The sequence below is a fragment of the Myripristis murdjan genome, chromosome 24 (assembly GCF_902150065.1).
Source record: "Myripristis murdjan chromosome 24, fMyrMur1.1, whole genome shotgun sequence".
Taxonomy (NCBI): domain Eukaryota; kingdom Metazoa; phylum Chordata; class Actinopteri; order Holocentriformes; family Holocentridae; genus Myripristis; species Myripristis murdjan.
Genome location: NC_044003.1, coordinates 29,147,629 through 29,164,765, shown reverse-complemented (window position 1 = coordinate 29,164,765; position 17,137 = coordinate 29,147,629). Strand labels below are relative to the sequence as shown.

At 38.9% G+C, this 17,137-nt stretch overlaps 1 protein-coding gene across 1 annotated transcript in view; it reads left to right on the top strand.

Moving 5' to 3' along the window:
* LOC115355774 (uridine-cytidine kinase-like 1) overlaps positions 1–17,137 on the top strand; it is a 36,611-nt gene that overhangs the window by 6,399 nt on the left and 13,075 nt on the right. Inside the window, exons 4-8 of the mRNA XM_030046664.1 lie at positions 1,663–1,833; positions 4,496–4,567; positions 9,966–10,155; positions 11,318–11,379; positions 14,388–14,404. Coding sequence (XP_029902524.1) covers positions 1,663–1,833; positions 4,496–4,567; positions 9,966–10,155; positions 11,318–11,379; positions 14,388–14,404 — 512 coding nt within the window. The remainder of the gene's footprint in view (positions 1–1,662; positions 1,834–4,495; positions 4,568–9,965; positions 10,156–11,317; positions 11,380–14,387; positions 14,405–17,137) is intronic.

Sequence of the window (17,137 nt, the reverse complement as noted above, 5' to 3'; positions counted from 1 at the left end):
TTTGCCCTGTTCAACATTGTAAGCCCAATGTTCCACAAGATGGAATTAAATTTTGATTTTAAAACAATGGCTCGGTGTAAATGAGTTATTAAATGAATGTAAAATTCAACTCCCTTCTCTTCTCAGGCCTTTGTAGACAGCAGGTCATTAATCCTGAGTTCAGCATAGTGACTAAAACCTCCTGGCCGATAAGCGATTGAACCAACTAATTCATATCAATCATGTCCCTGTCCAAACTGGGACCAGAAGTCAATGGCATCTCAATTTCCACTACTTACTGAATCCAAGAAAGCCATTACAGAGGTCTCTATTGACTGGCCCTAGTTGTTGTAGTCTGTGTGAATTTAACACTAGTGAGCAAGACTGGGTTTAAACTGGGTTAACTCTTAAAAGAAACCAAAAAAGCCTGGTTAACGAAGCGTTTTCTAAATTGCCAGAAGGCAGAGGGTCTAGAATTCACAACCTGAAGACCACTAGAGTTGATCTGTGGAAGGATGTAAAAAATAGAAGAATACAGTTTTATCAGTTTTATCTGACCCACAGAATAAGAGGAATAAATTAATCATCACTACAAATAGCTGTTGTTTTTGTGCATGTGTTCTTGGATGGACTTCTCCTTTTAATTAATTGGTGGTTTTCTATCTGTTGGTGATTTTAATAGATAGGTGTTGGCTCAGCATGCTTAGTTATTCATTGCAGCAGTATCTAACTGACAGTATCACTACTATAATAAAGTCCATATATTAATAGTTTTCCTTGGGTGTTAAGGATCATAGTGGACATGCTTCCCTTTTTGAATGGGTTTTGAGGTAAATAGGTCATCTGTTAATTTGCAGTCCATGCAGGTACAACGATACAGGACATACTCTACAATTTAGGTAGGCAATCCTAAAAAAAGAGTTGACTAAGATGTCTTTTTGATTCTTATTTGATTAGCAAGCCTTATATTTGGTAAGCTATACCTTGTAAGAAATATCTTCCATATATTATAATTGCTACTGTCGTTTATGCAGTGTTTCTCTTTCTATTTTCCCCTCATTGCATTTTGAATGCTGCTTGCCAATGAAAATTGTTCTCCAAGCCTTACTTCACACCTTTTTCATAGCTTCCAGAATTGTTTCCACAGGCTGTAGCGTTTCAGATTAAATTCTCACAACTTAATTTTGGCCCTGCTTGGGGGTGATACTAAAATCTGAGTAATAGAGTAGGATTAGACAACTATATTGGTTTGCTGGAACAATAACAACAGCTTTTGACCAGTCAATGTCTGTCACCTCCATGACACTGGAGGTTCCTCTTTTTTTCATTAATAGCTTCAGGGGTGTCAGTCTGTAAAGCCTGCAATGAAACCCACCTCCTGCTGCCTTAAGGAGCTGTTAACCCACTTCAAAGAATTTTATTACCAAGGCTTTCTTTGAAGAGGTTTAATGCACCATTACAATAATAGTCACATTTAAAGATAATGAATATTGGCACAAAATAACAGCTATCTGCTAATTTGATCCAGAAACACTGGTTTCAGCTTTCAAAAACACAGATCTAGAGAACCCTACTTGGCACCAGCATCTGACTGAGTATGAAGTTGTGCCCTTCTGATTTTTTTTTTTTTTTTCAGTCTGGAGCGCTGCATGTATTTATCTGTCCTCTGTGTGTGTATCCCAGGTGCTGAATAAAGAACAGCAGGAGCTAGCAGCCAAAAATGAGTATAACTTTGACCACCCTGACGCCTTTGACTTTGAGCTGCTGGTCACCGTCCTCAGGAAGCTGAAGAAAGGCAAGAGCGTCAAAGTCCCAGTGTATGACTTCACCTCACACTGCAGACGTAAAGAATGGGTAAGACCTTCTGACTGATTGTCTGAATGACGGATTCACTGTCGAACTGAAAGTGTGTGCTGCATCAGTGCCAGTTTTGTTTAGCAACTCTGAATAGGGGTGGGACAATTAATCTCTAATGCAACATATTGCGGTACTTCCTCTTGTGACGTCTTATGGAAACCAAGTATCTGTATTTGAGTTTTCAACTTAACTTGCACAATAGCATATTTGAGCACCTATGAGAGGTGTATTTGTTCCTGCCTTTGGATATTTCAACTAGAACTGCTATGTCATGTTCATGTTGCAGTCCCTGTGCAGACTAAAACACTGAAAAACATGATTGATTCCTGCTTATCGAAAAATTGTTTGGCCTTTCTCCAGGATATTTTTTCTTAAGTTAGAGATATTGCGAAGTATCGTAATGTATATAATAATAACAATATAACAAAGAAAATAAGCATTTGTTAATTCAAAGTAAGGATTGTGTTGGGGTTTTTGACACTGAATTTTGACACTGCAACTTTCAAATTTACAGCAAATGATTAGCGTCCCTAAATATCAGTAACCTGTGTCCTGGAACACTAAAAATTGCTATTGGTATCACCCCTGAAAAATCAATATAGGTCTATCCCTAACTCTTGTGTATGGTTATGAATATGATCGTTCCTCAGGGCTTGAGGGGGGGCAGCAGCAGAGGCTGAACTAGCTGTAGGCTATACTGTGTGTGTGTGTGTTTGTATAGTTATGTCATTTAGGGGAAGGACACAACTCATCCTCCTTTCTCCTTCTAGTAACATTTGAGGTCACCTTCAGTCTCTTGCACACATAAGGATATAAAGCCCTCGCTAAATCACCTCATAAGAAGTAACTGAGGAAAATGAACAAATCAATGAACACTCACCTCTTTCTTTATTCACTCTTTCCATTTCACACTCTTGCTCTCATTCTCTTGGTTTCGTGCTTTTTTGTGTGTGTCTCTCTCTAGCTTAATCAATACAAAGGTGTCCAGTTCATTGACTTTTCCATGAAGCCGGTCAGGGGAAGGTAATAGGATTGTGCCATACTCAGCACCTTTTTGTCATTAATGGAGACAGTGAATCCTAACACACACACACACATACACATACATACACACACACTTACTCCCCCAGGTGTTACAGACAGTTCACAATGAGGTTTATCAGATAATGTCAGAGAAACTAGATCACTGGTTCACCCAGCCAATCAGCAAAGATCGCTCTACATCCCAGGTCACATGATTGTGGCATTTGACCAATCTCAATGGCTTTGATTTTCTATAGGAAAATGAAAATTTTAGAAAAATTTTAGAAACGTAATGAAGTCATGTCATCTTCACTAATAACAGTCTAGGGTTGTTTTTTTGAATTTCAAAGTATTTCAATGAGTGCCCTATAAAGGGTTAATTATACCTGAGTTGGGAGGCCATGGAAACGCACCCTTCCATCTTAGCTTGTTCCTAGGCAGGCTAATTGTCAGTCAGCTTAAGGTCAACTGGTGTCACAATCGCTTGACCTGATTGATACGTGTTGTGTTTTGAAAATTTTGCCCTGTCCTCACAGTCCCTCATTACAACCATACTATTAACATACGTGCGAAATGCAGCAGGACAGTTCATTTTTGGTGGGTTCATCATCATTTGCCCGTAGCTAAACTGCAGAGCTCAGTCCTCTCATCTGTCTAGTCTTTTGTAAGCTACAGGACGTCGGTCAACTTATGTGTTTTCTAAATGCAATGTATCCAATAGAATTTGCATTCATTCAGGGGTGCCCTGGTAGCTCACCGCACAAAAGCGCATACCTTTTGTTAAGGCTGAGTCCTGGGTTTGAATGTGACTTCAGGCCATTTGCTGCATCTCATCCCTTCTCTCTCTCCTGTCTTTCCTGTCTTGCTCTACTGTGGCTGTCGAATAAAGCAGAGATGCCAAAAAAATAATCTGCTTAAAAAAGAGAAATTAGCATTAGTTACTGTAAGCCAAATACTAACTTTTGGACCATAGCTGTGGCCTAAGGGTGTGAGTAGTCAGCTCCATTCTAAATCAAATTAAACATTGTCACCATTTAGCCTTATTTAAAAGGGATGGCAAACCCAGTTAAAAATGTGGATTTTCTCATTGTTATTCTAGTATTGTTCTTGAGTAATTTCTTCATCATCCACCTAGATTTGAGAATTCCTAAAAGGCAATAGCTGAAATAAAATGTATTATTAAAGAGTGCATTTTCCACAGTAATACATTCCAGCAGGCTTGAGTTAGCTTTAGTTACCCTTGTAGGGTAACAATATTGTCTCGACCCTGATAAGACCAACCAGCCATCCAGGAAAGTGAAAATATTCCACTTGTTGGAATTGAAATACCTATGGCTATCATTACCTGAAACAGTAGTTTGGAAATGTTTTCATACACAATACTTTTGTGGAGGTTTGTAGTAGATGACTGACACCATCAGTAGCTAAAGTTCCAAATCAAATTATCATCAAACTGGCACTGCTGAAGACTGAATGTCCTTGCGTGAATCAGGCAAAGCCTTTTCAGTTTGGTTAATATGGCTCAGCATTTAGCTGTTAAAACTATGTTGCCAAGAGCTGTGGGCACCCAGTGAGGCTGCCAGGGAATGCATTATGTCACTGAATACCTCCTATTTTGTGTTTTCTCTTTTGGCAGAAAACTGTGTATGGGGCCAATGTTGTCATCTTTGAGGGCATCCTGGCATTTGCCAACAAGGAGCTGCTGAAGGTAACATCACTGTTCAAGAAACACTTACTTCCCCATCCCTCTTGTCTGATCTCCTGTTCTCTATGGGGCTCGGTGACAGAGTGGAACAAGTTGAAAAACTCCAGGGTCACTTGATTTTTTTTCAAATACATGTATGGAAAGAGCACAGAACTTTGTGGAAAGGGCCAAGGGGGCATGGTGATGGGCATTGTCGATCACAAAAAGGCATAGAACTGAAAAAAATCATAATCCGAAAGTATTCACATAACATGGCAACATTTTATGGAAAGCTTGGTCATGGGGCAAGAAAGAACTGATTACACTGATCGGCCAAAATGCGCATGGTCTATAACAAAAAGGTGCAAAACTTCCTAATGGTTTCACATAACATGACAAATGTTTGTGGAAAGCTTGGTCATGGGGCAAGGAAGAGCAGATTAACCTTTCATGATGATTGATCAAAAGGGAGTGTGGTGGGGGTGGCTATGGCCTATCACAAAAAGGTGCATAACTACAGTAACAGAAATAATCTCTAAATCAACCACACACACACATATCTGGTTAATGTTTGAATTTAGTAAACAAAAACATTATCTTCAATTAATGCATGAATAATAAAATTTGACCAAGTTTAATTTGGTCAACATGTGATGTGGAAATGGCAGATTTTGATAATAGCATGGTGTTGGTATGCACTCTGAGTGACATTTGTCTAATTTACATTAATTTTTAAAATACATGTCATTTTGAAAAAACACAATTGTGCTCTTTTTTTTTTTTTTTAATGATGTATTAGAAAAGCAAAAAAAAAAAAACCTCTGGATTGTCATGGCAGGATACAACTGGTTGCTGGATTTTAAACTCAGGTGTCACCACTAAATGTACAAACATTCTTTCAACATATTCAAAAATCACGACTCATTCCTGGTGGTTATTTGGCAGGCCCTGGTTTAATGCATGGTACAGTGTGTGAGATGCACCCTGAAACCTGATCAGGAGTAAATAAAGCATGGAATCATGGCAGCTTAACAGCAAATGAGTTTCAATGCCTAAACATGTAAAAATATTGCTTTTATCAGTGTTTTTCATGTAGGATGTGACTGCAGCCTGCAAGCATTTTGAGATCTGATTTTATCACATCTCCTCATTCTCCATTACTCTGTGCCAGGCCTGATTAATTGCTCTGCCAGCTCAGATGACCAGCAGGCTGATTAATGGAGCACTGATGCACTGATTCGGAGTGGAGAAATTAGATCAGCAAGCTACTTCTTTCTCTGACTCTGTACATGTGCCCTGATAAATCTATTTGGGTGCTTTATATGTTAGTATGAGAAATAAATCTGTCCTAGGAACTAGTCCTCATTTTCTCCATGTGGAAAATATGTTAAAATTGAGCTCTAAATAAATTCTTATTCTAACCAAAGTTATTTAACTGTAAGTAAATCATCTAGAATCAGTTGCTCATACTGTGCAGTTGAATCACTCCAGTCACTCTCTTTGCTGTGCTTAGAATGACTGGAGACCTGGACTGTGGACTAGCCAAAGTTTATTCTAGATATATGAGTTCTTGAAGGACAGCCAGTCAGTGTAGTTATATTGTCAGCCCATCCTGTCAGCTTCCACAACCACTTGTCAACCTAAATGTCTCCAGACTTATTTCTTGCCTTTTCTCCAGTAGTTAGGAGAAAGCAGGGTTGCTCACCAGACAAAAACACTGTAAAAAGTGCAATCTGTCAAAAAGGGGGTTAAAATAGGTTACATAGCCTGATGCTTTGCGACTGTAAAAATTACGGGTAAAACAGCTGTTTCACACATTAGGCCCCTGTCACCATGTCCGTTAGTCAGTGCTTAGAGGGTCATATCTTCATTTATTTGATGGATTGCCATGAATTATGGTGACAGCATTCATGTTGGCTAGAGGATGAAATCTATCCATTTTGGTGAACCTGTGTCCTTTTGTTTAACACCACCAACAGATCAAATTTCCAGCACTGCAAACTATTATCTCAAAGTTTTTGCATTGCCATTGAATTTTGTGACAACATTGATGTTGCCCAGAAACCTGTCAGCCCTGGTGACCTCATGACCTTTCCTCTAGCTCCCTAACTTTCCTGCCAATCCAATTAGACCTGCTAAAGTTGTTGTTCTTGGAGTTTTAGTGTCCCATGGTCCAAATGTTTCAGAGGCTTTTCCACTCTGACTAGAATCGAAATCTGGGGCAGACACTAAAAAATTGGAATTATTTGAAATTTTGTTCATGAAAATATTATAATATGAATGCACATTTTCCACATATTCTAAAATATCAATGTTGGCTTTCAAAAGCCCATAGTAGTTGTACCTGTGTGTGTTCCTGTGTGTGAGAATGTAAAGATTGGAAAGCATTTGAGTCAAGGAAAAGGACACTGGACTCTGAATGATGATGCTATTTAAGGAACCTTTTCTTCTCTTTTTACTTCACTTCGATCTCTTTTGTCAGTGTGTGTTGCCTTTCTGTGGTCTAACCAGAGGAAATCCATACGAATGAAAAGGAGAGTATTTGTGTTTTCAATTGCACAGTGCTCCTGCCTATGCTGATTTATTCCCTCAGCCTTTTGTAATGGGGAGAGGGGATTGTGTGAGCTGGACTGTGGCGATAAGACACTCAGCCTCCCCAGGGACCTGACTGTGGAGTTGATTACCCTCTGATTCAGTTAATAACAGCCATTGTCCATGGTGATTAATTGTTTTGTATTATGTGTACATCTGTGTAATTTGAGTCAATTATAGCTGCTTATTGGAAATGCTGATGGAGAGGTTCAGTGTAGCAAATTGTGACGCAGGTCACACATATTTCTTTGGTTTCTTTAGTGTCATACTGCCGTGCTCTACATGCACACATACACACACACACACAGACATTTCAATGCAGAGTTTTTCTTCCACCTCTGAATCAAAATGTTTTATCAGCCAAGCAAGTTTGTATGGGCAAGGATCTGGAGTTGTGTAACGTAACACATAACATTGTACATTTGTGTGTTATAATAACATTAATTTCAGACCATATAGGCCTACCTGTCTCTTAGCCAAGTAGACTTTTTCCTTCACCCACAATGTGTATTTTTCACTTTCAAACAGGTTCAGACATGGATTGTACATGTGTCTCTCTCTGAATCTCATATATATGTACACATATATTAATATTATAAATATTACTCATACTATTAACAATAACATTACCAAAAATATGTATAATCTGTGAAATAGATTGCTTTTCATAAGGCCAAAGCTGATCACTGCGCCATCTGCTGTCTCGAAGGAGAACTGCATACTTGGACGGGAAAATTAAACAGCGGCAAAAAAAGGCATTTTTAACCTTGTTCCAAACATAATTCCTCCTCCTCGTAATTTCCACAACCATATTTAGTTTTACTACATGTAAAGGGCAAAACAGGACATACTGCGCAAATAACATCCATCTGATCTAAAATCAAACACTGGGGAATGCCATGCATATGTACTACTGGAATCCTGTTGAAGATAGCCCATATTGCTTACATCTGTGCTTCCAGGATTTAATCCAACTGTGTTTTGTTAAATTCTAATCTCTGTTTTTTAGAGCATAACACAGAGCAAACCTCAAAAGTTGTAGTTTATTTCTCAACTGTTTTTATAGTAACACAAGATCTTGTGTTCTCAGATGAATTTGGCATGAGCAGTTTGGTTCAGTTGTAAGTGGCGAGTCTGTGATCTACAAAATTCATTCAGTTAGTGTAGTATGCCCAGTCTTTAATAGGACTTTGTTCCACATCTCTAGCTGCTACAGTTCTTTAGTTATTAGACGGACAATTTGGCCTACTGGTGAGGCTAGAGTGAAGGTCATGGGGTCACCAAAATTGCCAGGTATCATCCTTTAGGCATCATGAATGTTGTCATGAAATTTCATTCAGATTTTTGAGAGATGCCGCTCTGGATCAAACTGTCCACTACGCCTGCAACCTGTCTAGACAGTGTCTTTGATTATAATGGGAGCACATTTTTGTTGATGCTTGCTTGCTACACTTGCAATTAGGATGAAGTGTTAGAGAATGGAAAATCAGAATAATCATATGGTCAAGCATGGATTAGCCTACTGATTACATCAGATGAGTAACAATGTGTCCGTATATTACTCTGCCCATGCACCCACAAGAAACTATTGCCAAAAGCTTATAAAACTGTGGAACAGTTTAACAGTTTTCTAGTTCAAAACGAAGGCTAAAAAAAGTGACTGTATCCTTGTAGGACCAGGTTAGACTATGATCTATAGCCAAGGCCTTGCTCTTTGACCTATCAGAACACACCGCTTCTCATTCACCTCCTCCCATAGGCTGACAGCTCCGCTGACCCTGCAATATGGCCTGTTTTGGTTGATAAGCTTGTCAGATTTACACCGGAGAAAATCAACTGGCTTGTTGGGCAACTGAGTTATACCTGTGTTCCCTCTGTCATTCTAACCTAAAGCAGTCACCCAGTCTTTTTCATTTAAAAGTCATCAATAGTTCTTTTTGTGAGCGAGGCTGTTGCCTTTTTATTGCTCCAGCAGAGCTATGATGCTGAGTCATTGATTGTTCCTCGTGTGCTGCTGAATATAGCTTCAGTGGGGTTGGCTGGATGGATAGGCAGCTGACTTGCTGTTAAATTTTGCAGAAAAGCAACATTGCTATCGGCTTTTTAGAGTAGTAGCAGATGCAGCATTCACACACTTTGTTTCTTGTTTTTTTTTGTCTGCTTTCATCTCATTCTCATTCTCATCTCCATCACTTCCTCTCTAATTAATGCATTTCTGAATTCAAGGCCAAATGTTTATGTGATGTCAAAGCTCACATGGGCATGACCAAGAGATTTATGGTGATTTCATGACCAGGAGCAAATGCACACGGGTGAAAGGGGCTAGATCAAGAAGGATTGTTATCAGTTGGTGTGGTAGGGAACCAATCAAATCAGCTGTTCACATCCCCTTTAAAAGCAGTGAACTCCCACTGTGACACACTTACATTTTGGGAGGCAAGTTCAAACTGGTTTGGAAGTGCAGTAGGTGCAAAATAGATGGCAACTTAAATATAAAGAAGCAGAATCCCAACTATAGAATGTACATAGTGCACCTCTGTTTCAGACGACTCAAGATTACACTTCCTTGGATAACCACTGAATATTTGATTCTTACTCATATAATTTGCACAAAGATGGTCAACTTGAAAAATAATGAATATTATGAAAAATATTAGTTATTAGCCCCATTAAACTAAAAATACTGCTATCAGTATTGGTCATCAAAAACCTGAGTCGTTGTTTTTGTAATTGCACTAACATCTGCTATAAACATAGACTGAACTTGATGATCTTAAAACTCTTAGTAAATTTTTTTTTTTGTCTCTATCTCCCTCTTCACATCCTCCAGTTGTTGGACATGAAAGTGTTTGTGGACACAGACTCGGACATCCGGCTAGTACGGAGGCTGAAGAGGGACATCTCAGAACGTGGGCGGGACATCAGTGGCGTCATCAAACAGTACAACAAGTTTGTAAAGCCGGCTTTTGAGCAGTACATTGAGCCCACAGTTCAGGTGGCTGACATCGTGGTGCCCAGAGGTCAGTGGAACTTGGTGAATGAGGACCATCTCCTATAAATACATCAAACACATAGATTGATAATCAGCGCTGATTCCACAAGGGTTTAAAGTAGATTAATTTGCCAATAAATTGTTTAGCTGATACGCTGTCAGTATTGACGTTTATTTAAAAGTACTGTTATTTTTGATAATAAATCAGTGTGAAATTAATTGTGATACCATGTTAGAATTACTTTAAAGAAACTGGACTTATTATGATTACTGGTTGTCTCTGTCTCATGGCAGTGATAGTGTAGGGAGGACAATGGTATGCCAACAACCTATTACTTTAATCATCAAATTTTGCTTTCGCTCTAACTAACCAGCATTATCTGTCCATAAAGATTAGGGCCTGGTTTTGGAAAGTGATGGTGAGTGGTAAAGCTTGATCAGCCTCTGGTTTGAGAGAGTGTAGAGTGCAGCGAGGCACTGATCGCCTCGCTGCCGTAGAGGCTGCCTCTGCTGCCCTCTGTGTGAACTGGCCGTGCTTCACAGGATGATGTGTTTTTAAGTTTCTTATTGAGTTTCCTGTATTGAAAGCTTGTAGTTTGACTCCCCTGCAAGGCACTTTAGCTTTACATACGTTGCAAATGGTTTGTGTTTAATTTGCCTTACACACTGAAAAACTGCCAAACTGCTGATGTTGTTCAAACTGTGTGTGTGTGTGTGTGTCTCAATGAGTGTCTTCACTAACATTTGAGACAGTCACGTTTCACATCACATCACATGTGATCGGTCGTGTGCTTTGTGTCATTGATTGGTTTTCCTCACCAAAAGAGAGAAATATTTACTGTCTCTGATTTAGAATTAAATTGACAATGAGTATTGACTAGTTACCATTGTCAACAGATCGGCGCATCCCTGGTCTTACAAATAATGTGGCAATGACTTATTGATGCTACACTTTCTGCCTTTACAAATCAGATATTTGCCTGTTGTTGTCATTTGCCTCTGATATGATGGATGTGATGCAGTTATTTTACTGCCGTGTCCTCATTTTTGGGAGTTTTTTTGTTTATATGAAAATGATCAAATATAAAAGATATGGAATATTAGCAAAACAAAATATCTTTAATCAGCATCTTTAGTCCAAAAACAAGCCTTGGGATGTCCTCTGTGTCTTGACCTTATCTTATTTACAGGTGGAGAGAACTTTGTAGCGTTAGATCTGATTGTCCAACACGTCCACAGTCAGCTGGAGAAGGTAAGAATGACTTACAGTATATTGTTTTGTGTCTCTGTTGAGTTTGGAGTTGGGCTCAAACAAGGTTTTATGAAATTGGTTCAACGATCAGTTTTTCAAGTTCAGTTTCCCTTGACAAGTTTTCGTCTGTATCCACACTATTGTGCTTTCTCTGTAGAAAAAGTTCAGCTTGCACAGGGCACACTTGTAGTTGCTGCCAATATGAGCAGAGAGGACATGGCCATCACCCAAAAAAACTTCCAAATCTCACATAACACTGCCAGCGTGCCTCATGCTCATCAGTGTAACAACGTCTTCCAGGTTTTGTATCATTACATTGGCTGTTTACTCTCTGGTTGTTGTAAAGTGTCTGCTTCCCTTACAAGCTGAATTTTCCTACTTCTGAAAAGAATGCTGTGCCTACATAGACACCAGTTCTGGTGTCATTATCAAAGTTTTCATCTGCCTTGTGGTCATTCCACATCAACTTTTAATATAAGAAGGCACTAGCAGTTAAAACTAAGCATGATAAAGTGGAATAGTGTGAATGTTAAATGCTAACTTGCTTCGAGGGCAAGCCTGTCGTGAGGCTAATGCTGTTAGGCCTGCACATGCAAACCTGACATAGCAGTGTATTGTGACTAGACTGAGGTCTAACATCCATGAGAAAACCCTCCAGTGGGTCAGAAACACAAAGAGGGCAGTGCTCTTACTTAGATGAGTGTCAGCACTAGAGATTTAGGGTATGCTGTGCTCCTGTCATTATCGGAGGAAGTAGATTACTATTAACATATGTGACGCTGCCAACACTGGTGCATTGTAAATAGGCACAGCAAACATGGCAAATCCATTACCTCAAATGGGATATATAAAGTCCTATGTTTCCTACTTGCAGTTACAACTTGATGTCAGTGTCAGTTTACAGTTGAATTTTATGGCAAATCCAATATGACTTGAACAAGACTTTATTCGTCCAATGAAAGTCTTTTGACATGCCAAAACATCAAGCTCAGAGTCCTCCACCTTGATCCTGTTGTTCCATTGGTTTTATAAATTTGGGCTTGTCAACATAGGCTGCTACTTGCATAGGACATACACCTTAAGGAGAGCACAGTTAGTATCAGGCTAAAGTCAAAGTAGTTGACACTGATAAAGTCAGCCCATGACCAATATACCCAGTGGTAGACTCTTTATTCTGACCTGGAGCCTCAGGCAGGCACATTTTAACTGTTTGTAAAATTTATGAATCCAACATGTGAGCTATTTTGGAGCATTTTGCCCTGAATGTAGTGTTCATGAAAAATTTAGAATAAATGTTCTTTTTGATCAGAACCATAAATGGTCCATTTAATATAAACCAAATCCAAAATACTGTGTGCTAGTTAGTACTAAAAATAAATGACTCATACCTGTATGTGGTCAGTGCACCCTCACCTAAAGGTCAGTCTAATTCATTTTTTCATCAGAGAAGGCCAATTGCTTCATTCAAAACAACCAAATCTATTTCACATTATGAGTGGTGTGGACATGAAACACTGCAGCCCTCTCTCCTGAGCTCTCCCCATTGTCTTTAACCTTTACCCCCGCATTATGAATCTGTGGCAGGCACTGCTGACAGTCAGGTTCACTTCCATTTCACTTTAGGTTCTTAGGTCTTAGAGATCAGTCAGTATAGGAGCTGCTCACATTACCAAGTTTGTACCGTGCCCAAACACGTTTGCCCCTAAAATCCGGATTATTTGACTAGTGTGATCGCTGTTTGGGCTTTAGGTAAAGTGAGTGCAGGCCAACCGGCAACTGGGGAGATGGGAATTTTTGCTTTAGCACGATACGGAGCAAATGGCCCTAATGTGACATTTTGGGTGGTCCTCAAAAAGGAAAAAGGCAAATTTTGTCTTATCAGTGAAACTTAAGGTTAAGGTTCACATTAGGGTTAGGTTAAGGTCAGGATTTGGATTAGGCATGAGTTGGTCATGGTTAAGATTAGGGAAAGGGTGAAGTAAATGAGTAAAGTCAACACACTGTCCCCAGAAAGACAGGAATAGTGAGTGAGGCCAAGAGTCATGCCCTCCATCTCTCTGCAGTCCATTGTGCTGTCAGCCAGGTTTATGAGCTATGCCAAACTATAATCTGTTAAGCCTTCTACATATCTATCATGCTGGCAGACCAGCATAGGACATCTATCACATGCACTCTCTCATACACACGCACACACACGCACACACACACACACACACACGAGGAATGTAGACAAGCAGAAATACACTTAAACACACACAGCTCAGACACATTATAGCAAAACTTTGTCGGTCCTGTGCTAAATGGACTCGATGCACCTCATTCCCCTCTCACTTAGTGGCATGTGTGTGTTCAGTAATGAATGGTCTCCAGTGAGAAGAGACAGATATCAGTTCCAGTTAACGATGAGCCTCATTACATCACCTAAATTTAAGATGTCACCTGGATGTAATGGGCATTTTTAACCTTATCTGACGTGCTAAATGAATACAGAGCGGCAGATTAAAGCGTCTTCTGCCTATAGCCAGAGATAGACAGAGCAGAATACTTAATCGCCTGCCTTTATTACCTAGACAGTATGCAATTTCATATTGAATATCTGCAGTGAGCACTGGTCCTTGCTATTAAATTCACCTCAGATCGTCAGCCAGACACACAGTGGGGGCTAAAGACAGTCCTGGTTCTTGTGCCTTTTAAAATGGTTGAAACATAGTGCAAGGATTGCTCTGTTAAAATCAAGAGGTAGGACAAAAGGTTGAACCTTTTTCATAAAATGGTGGGTTCTGATTTGAAACAAAATGGAAGGCTTTGGTGTCATCAGTATTTGCTTTGGAGGGGAGTTGGTGTATTTGGCATTTGTTTTTGGTTTTGTGTTTAAGGAATGGCTTGTCTCATGTTTTTTTTTCTTCACTTTATGTTTCTCACTGTGTGTGCGCACATGCACATGTGTATGTGTGTGCCTGTCTGTGCACGATGCCCGTAACTGGCTAAATGCTGTCTAACCATTCCAGCGCGAGATCACAGTGAGGTATGCCTGTTCCGCCCTCCTCCTCTTCTCACCCAGCTCTGTCTGTTGTTCTCTCCGTGTTCACACACATTTGCTGGGGCAGCAAAGACAAAATGAAGACTCAGTGTCTTTGTTTTTTATAGGTATAAGTTAAATTGATTATATAATTTGGAGAATTTATTTACCTAGATTTCCAAATGTTTGCTGTTAAAGGAAAATTCCACCCTCAGACACACTTTTAGATGTCACCAAATTTGTGATGTTGACTGCATTTGAGGATTCACTTTATGTTGTTTTGTAATTTATTGACTTATTGGATGCATCCATTTTTCGTTAAACAGGCTCATCTACAACTCCTCTGTGAGAGATTTCTTTAATTTCTCACAATCGCTTTCCCACAGCCCGTAGAGAATGGGTGTGAGGTTTTTGCTTTCAATAAAAGTCATAGAAATAGCCAACTAGTTTGTAAAGACTGGTGTGTGTCGTATGTTGTGGCCACACAGCTTACTCAAAACAAACATGGCTTCTGGTTGCATTGCACTGCAGTCTATTTTGTAAGACAGAAAATTAGTTGATTATTAATATGATTGATAACTGATAACATTCGCTGGTTATAGCAGAAATCACTTGCTTTTCTCAGTTTCATATCATCACAAAATGCAAATTGACAACTTCTGCACACTGATGGTAGGAACAAAAATTGACAAAATGTAGGAAGGAAGCTGTCCTGCACACTGCAAGAACTATGACAACTTCAGTTTCAGTAGTTGATTGTCATTGTTATAAAACAACGAGATAATGTTGGAGCATTCACAGCATTGCGTAGTCATCATATAGTGCAACCATTAAATATAATAATACCCCACAATAAATAGTGAATCCAAATAAATAGAAGTCTCATTGTATTGTATTGTTTGTATTCACAAATACATAATTTTTTATCATGCAAATGATTAGCTGTTTCAACTTTTAAAAAAAAATAATAAAATATGGAAGTTCTTTAAATTTAAATAAAATTGGGGCTTCATGCTTTTTATGTGTCATTACAAAGTAAACATTTATTTAGTCATTTATTTATTAGTTGTTGGTCAAGCTAAAGGTGTAATTTTTAGACATGAGAATGTAATATACTTTTGTCACTAGTTTTATTACAATCTATAGATGAACAAGCAGTTAAAAATAACTGACTGATGACTCAACAATGAAAATATTTATTAGTTGCAACCCTGCATTTTTCTGCAGCAGTAGGTGTAGAAATTGGTCTCTGTGCCTCTACTATGATGGATTTCTCCACGTATGATTGTTGATCATCAGTGAAAAATGGTATCTTTAGATAGAAGCCTTTCCTTTTTGATTCTCAGACACTGACACCAAAACCTGATATTTACCCTGATATTTATGTTTTAGATAGCTGAAAAATGTGCTCAAACTCAGCTTGTTGCACTGGTATTATCTTCACATTACTTCACAGTCTGTTATTTGGGCAGTTATCTGTGAGCGTAAGAGAAATACACTACCAAACACAATGCACCCAGGAATGCAAGAACTTTCACCAGTTGCTCTTTTAACAGTATTAGTGTTTTAAGGGTGGATTGTTCCTATAATTTATGTTTCAGGGCATTTTAATTTGTAAAGGATGATGGTGTCATGACATTGTGTTTCCTTTTGTCTTTGCTGCAGCCTTTGTCATGTGAGGATTTCTCTGTCTCTGCTAAGCTCTGAAATATTAGGTGGATCAGTCCATCTCTTCTCAATAAGACCTAAACAAAAATATTATTAAATGATGAAATGATGAATATTATTAAATGTTGTTGAAGTAGTTTAAAGGCACTGGATTTATCTTATCCCAAAACAAAACTGGACGCAAGATGGTATATTTTCCTAATGGACGTTGTCTCTTGCAGGTGAAGCACAATAAGTGGTCTTTATTCAAATTTAACATATTGTACGTGCAAGTCAACCCAACAAATTCAGCAGATTAATGGGTCATTTTGATAAGATTCCACACATGTATGCATAAAATGTTATTTCTATGAGATTTCAGTGGAATTTTAGTTTCCAGATGTATGGATCTTGTAAAGGCTTTTACATCTTGCCAAGAATATAATTGCTAAGCATAAAATATAGGAATTTTTGAAGGCCATGATTGTCATCCACTTTAATCCATGTTAACTGTGGGCACAGAGTATTGGCTATTAGCAATTTCTGTCCAAAAATGTTGCTGCTGGCCCTCAGTAAGCCCCGTGTCAGTCAAACCTTATATCCTCTGCCTTACTTTCTGTCCTACCCTATGCTCCATGCCAGTTGTATTCCATTATTCACAACATGACTGTACCAGTCTTCCTTCAGAGCTGTGAAACCCAGAAATATCCTCACTGTCTATGACATTGCGTGGACTCTCATCCCCAAATTTCCAAAGGCCATTTTCACACAGCGACGCAAAACAGATCCTGTTCCACACTTCCAGTGATTTCTTTGCTATAGAAGTAAAAGGAGAGACATATACATTGTTGATTATCAGGCCAGGAGAGCACAGAGGAACTGAGGATATTCACCACCACGTGATAACCGTACAGACCAACACTACCAAAGTTCAGTGTTGCTTTAACACACTTTCAACATTTCAGAAATTTCTGTCTGCAGCCAGAGTTCTCTTCGAAAGCCAGATACAAAAATGTACTTTCATCTTTATATAGGTTTCCTAAAGCATGGTTCAGCAGTGTGAAAATGGCCCTGAGTTGCTGGATGAATTTG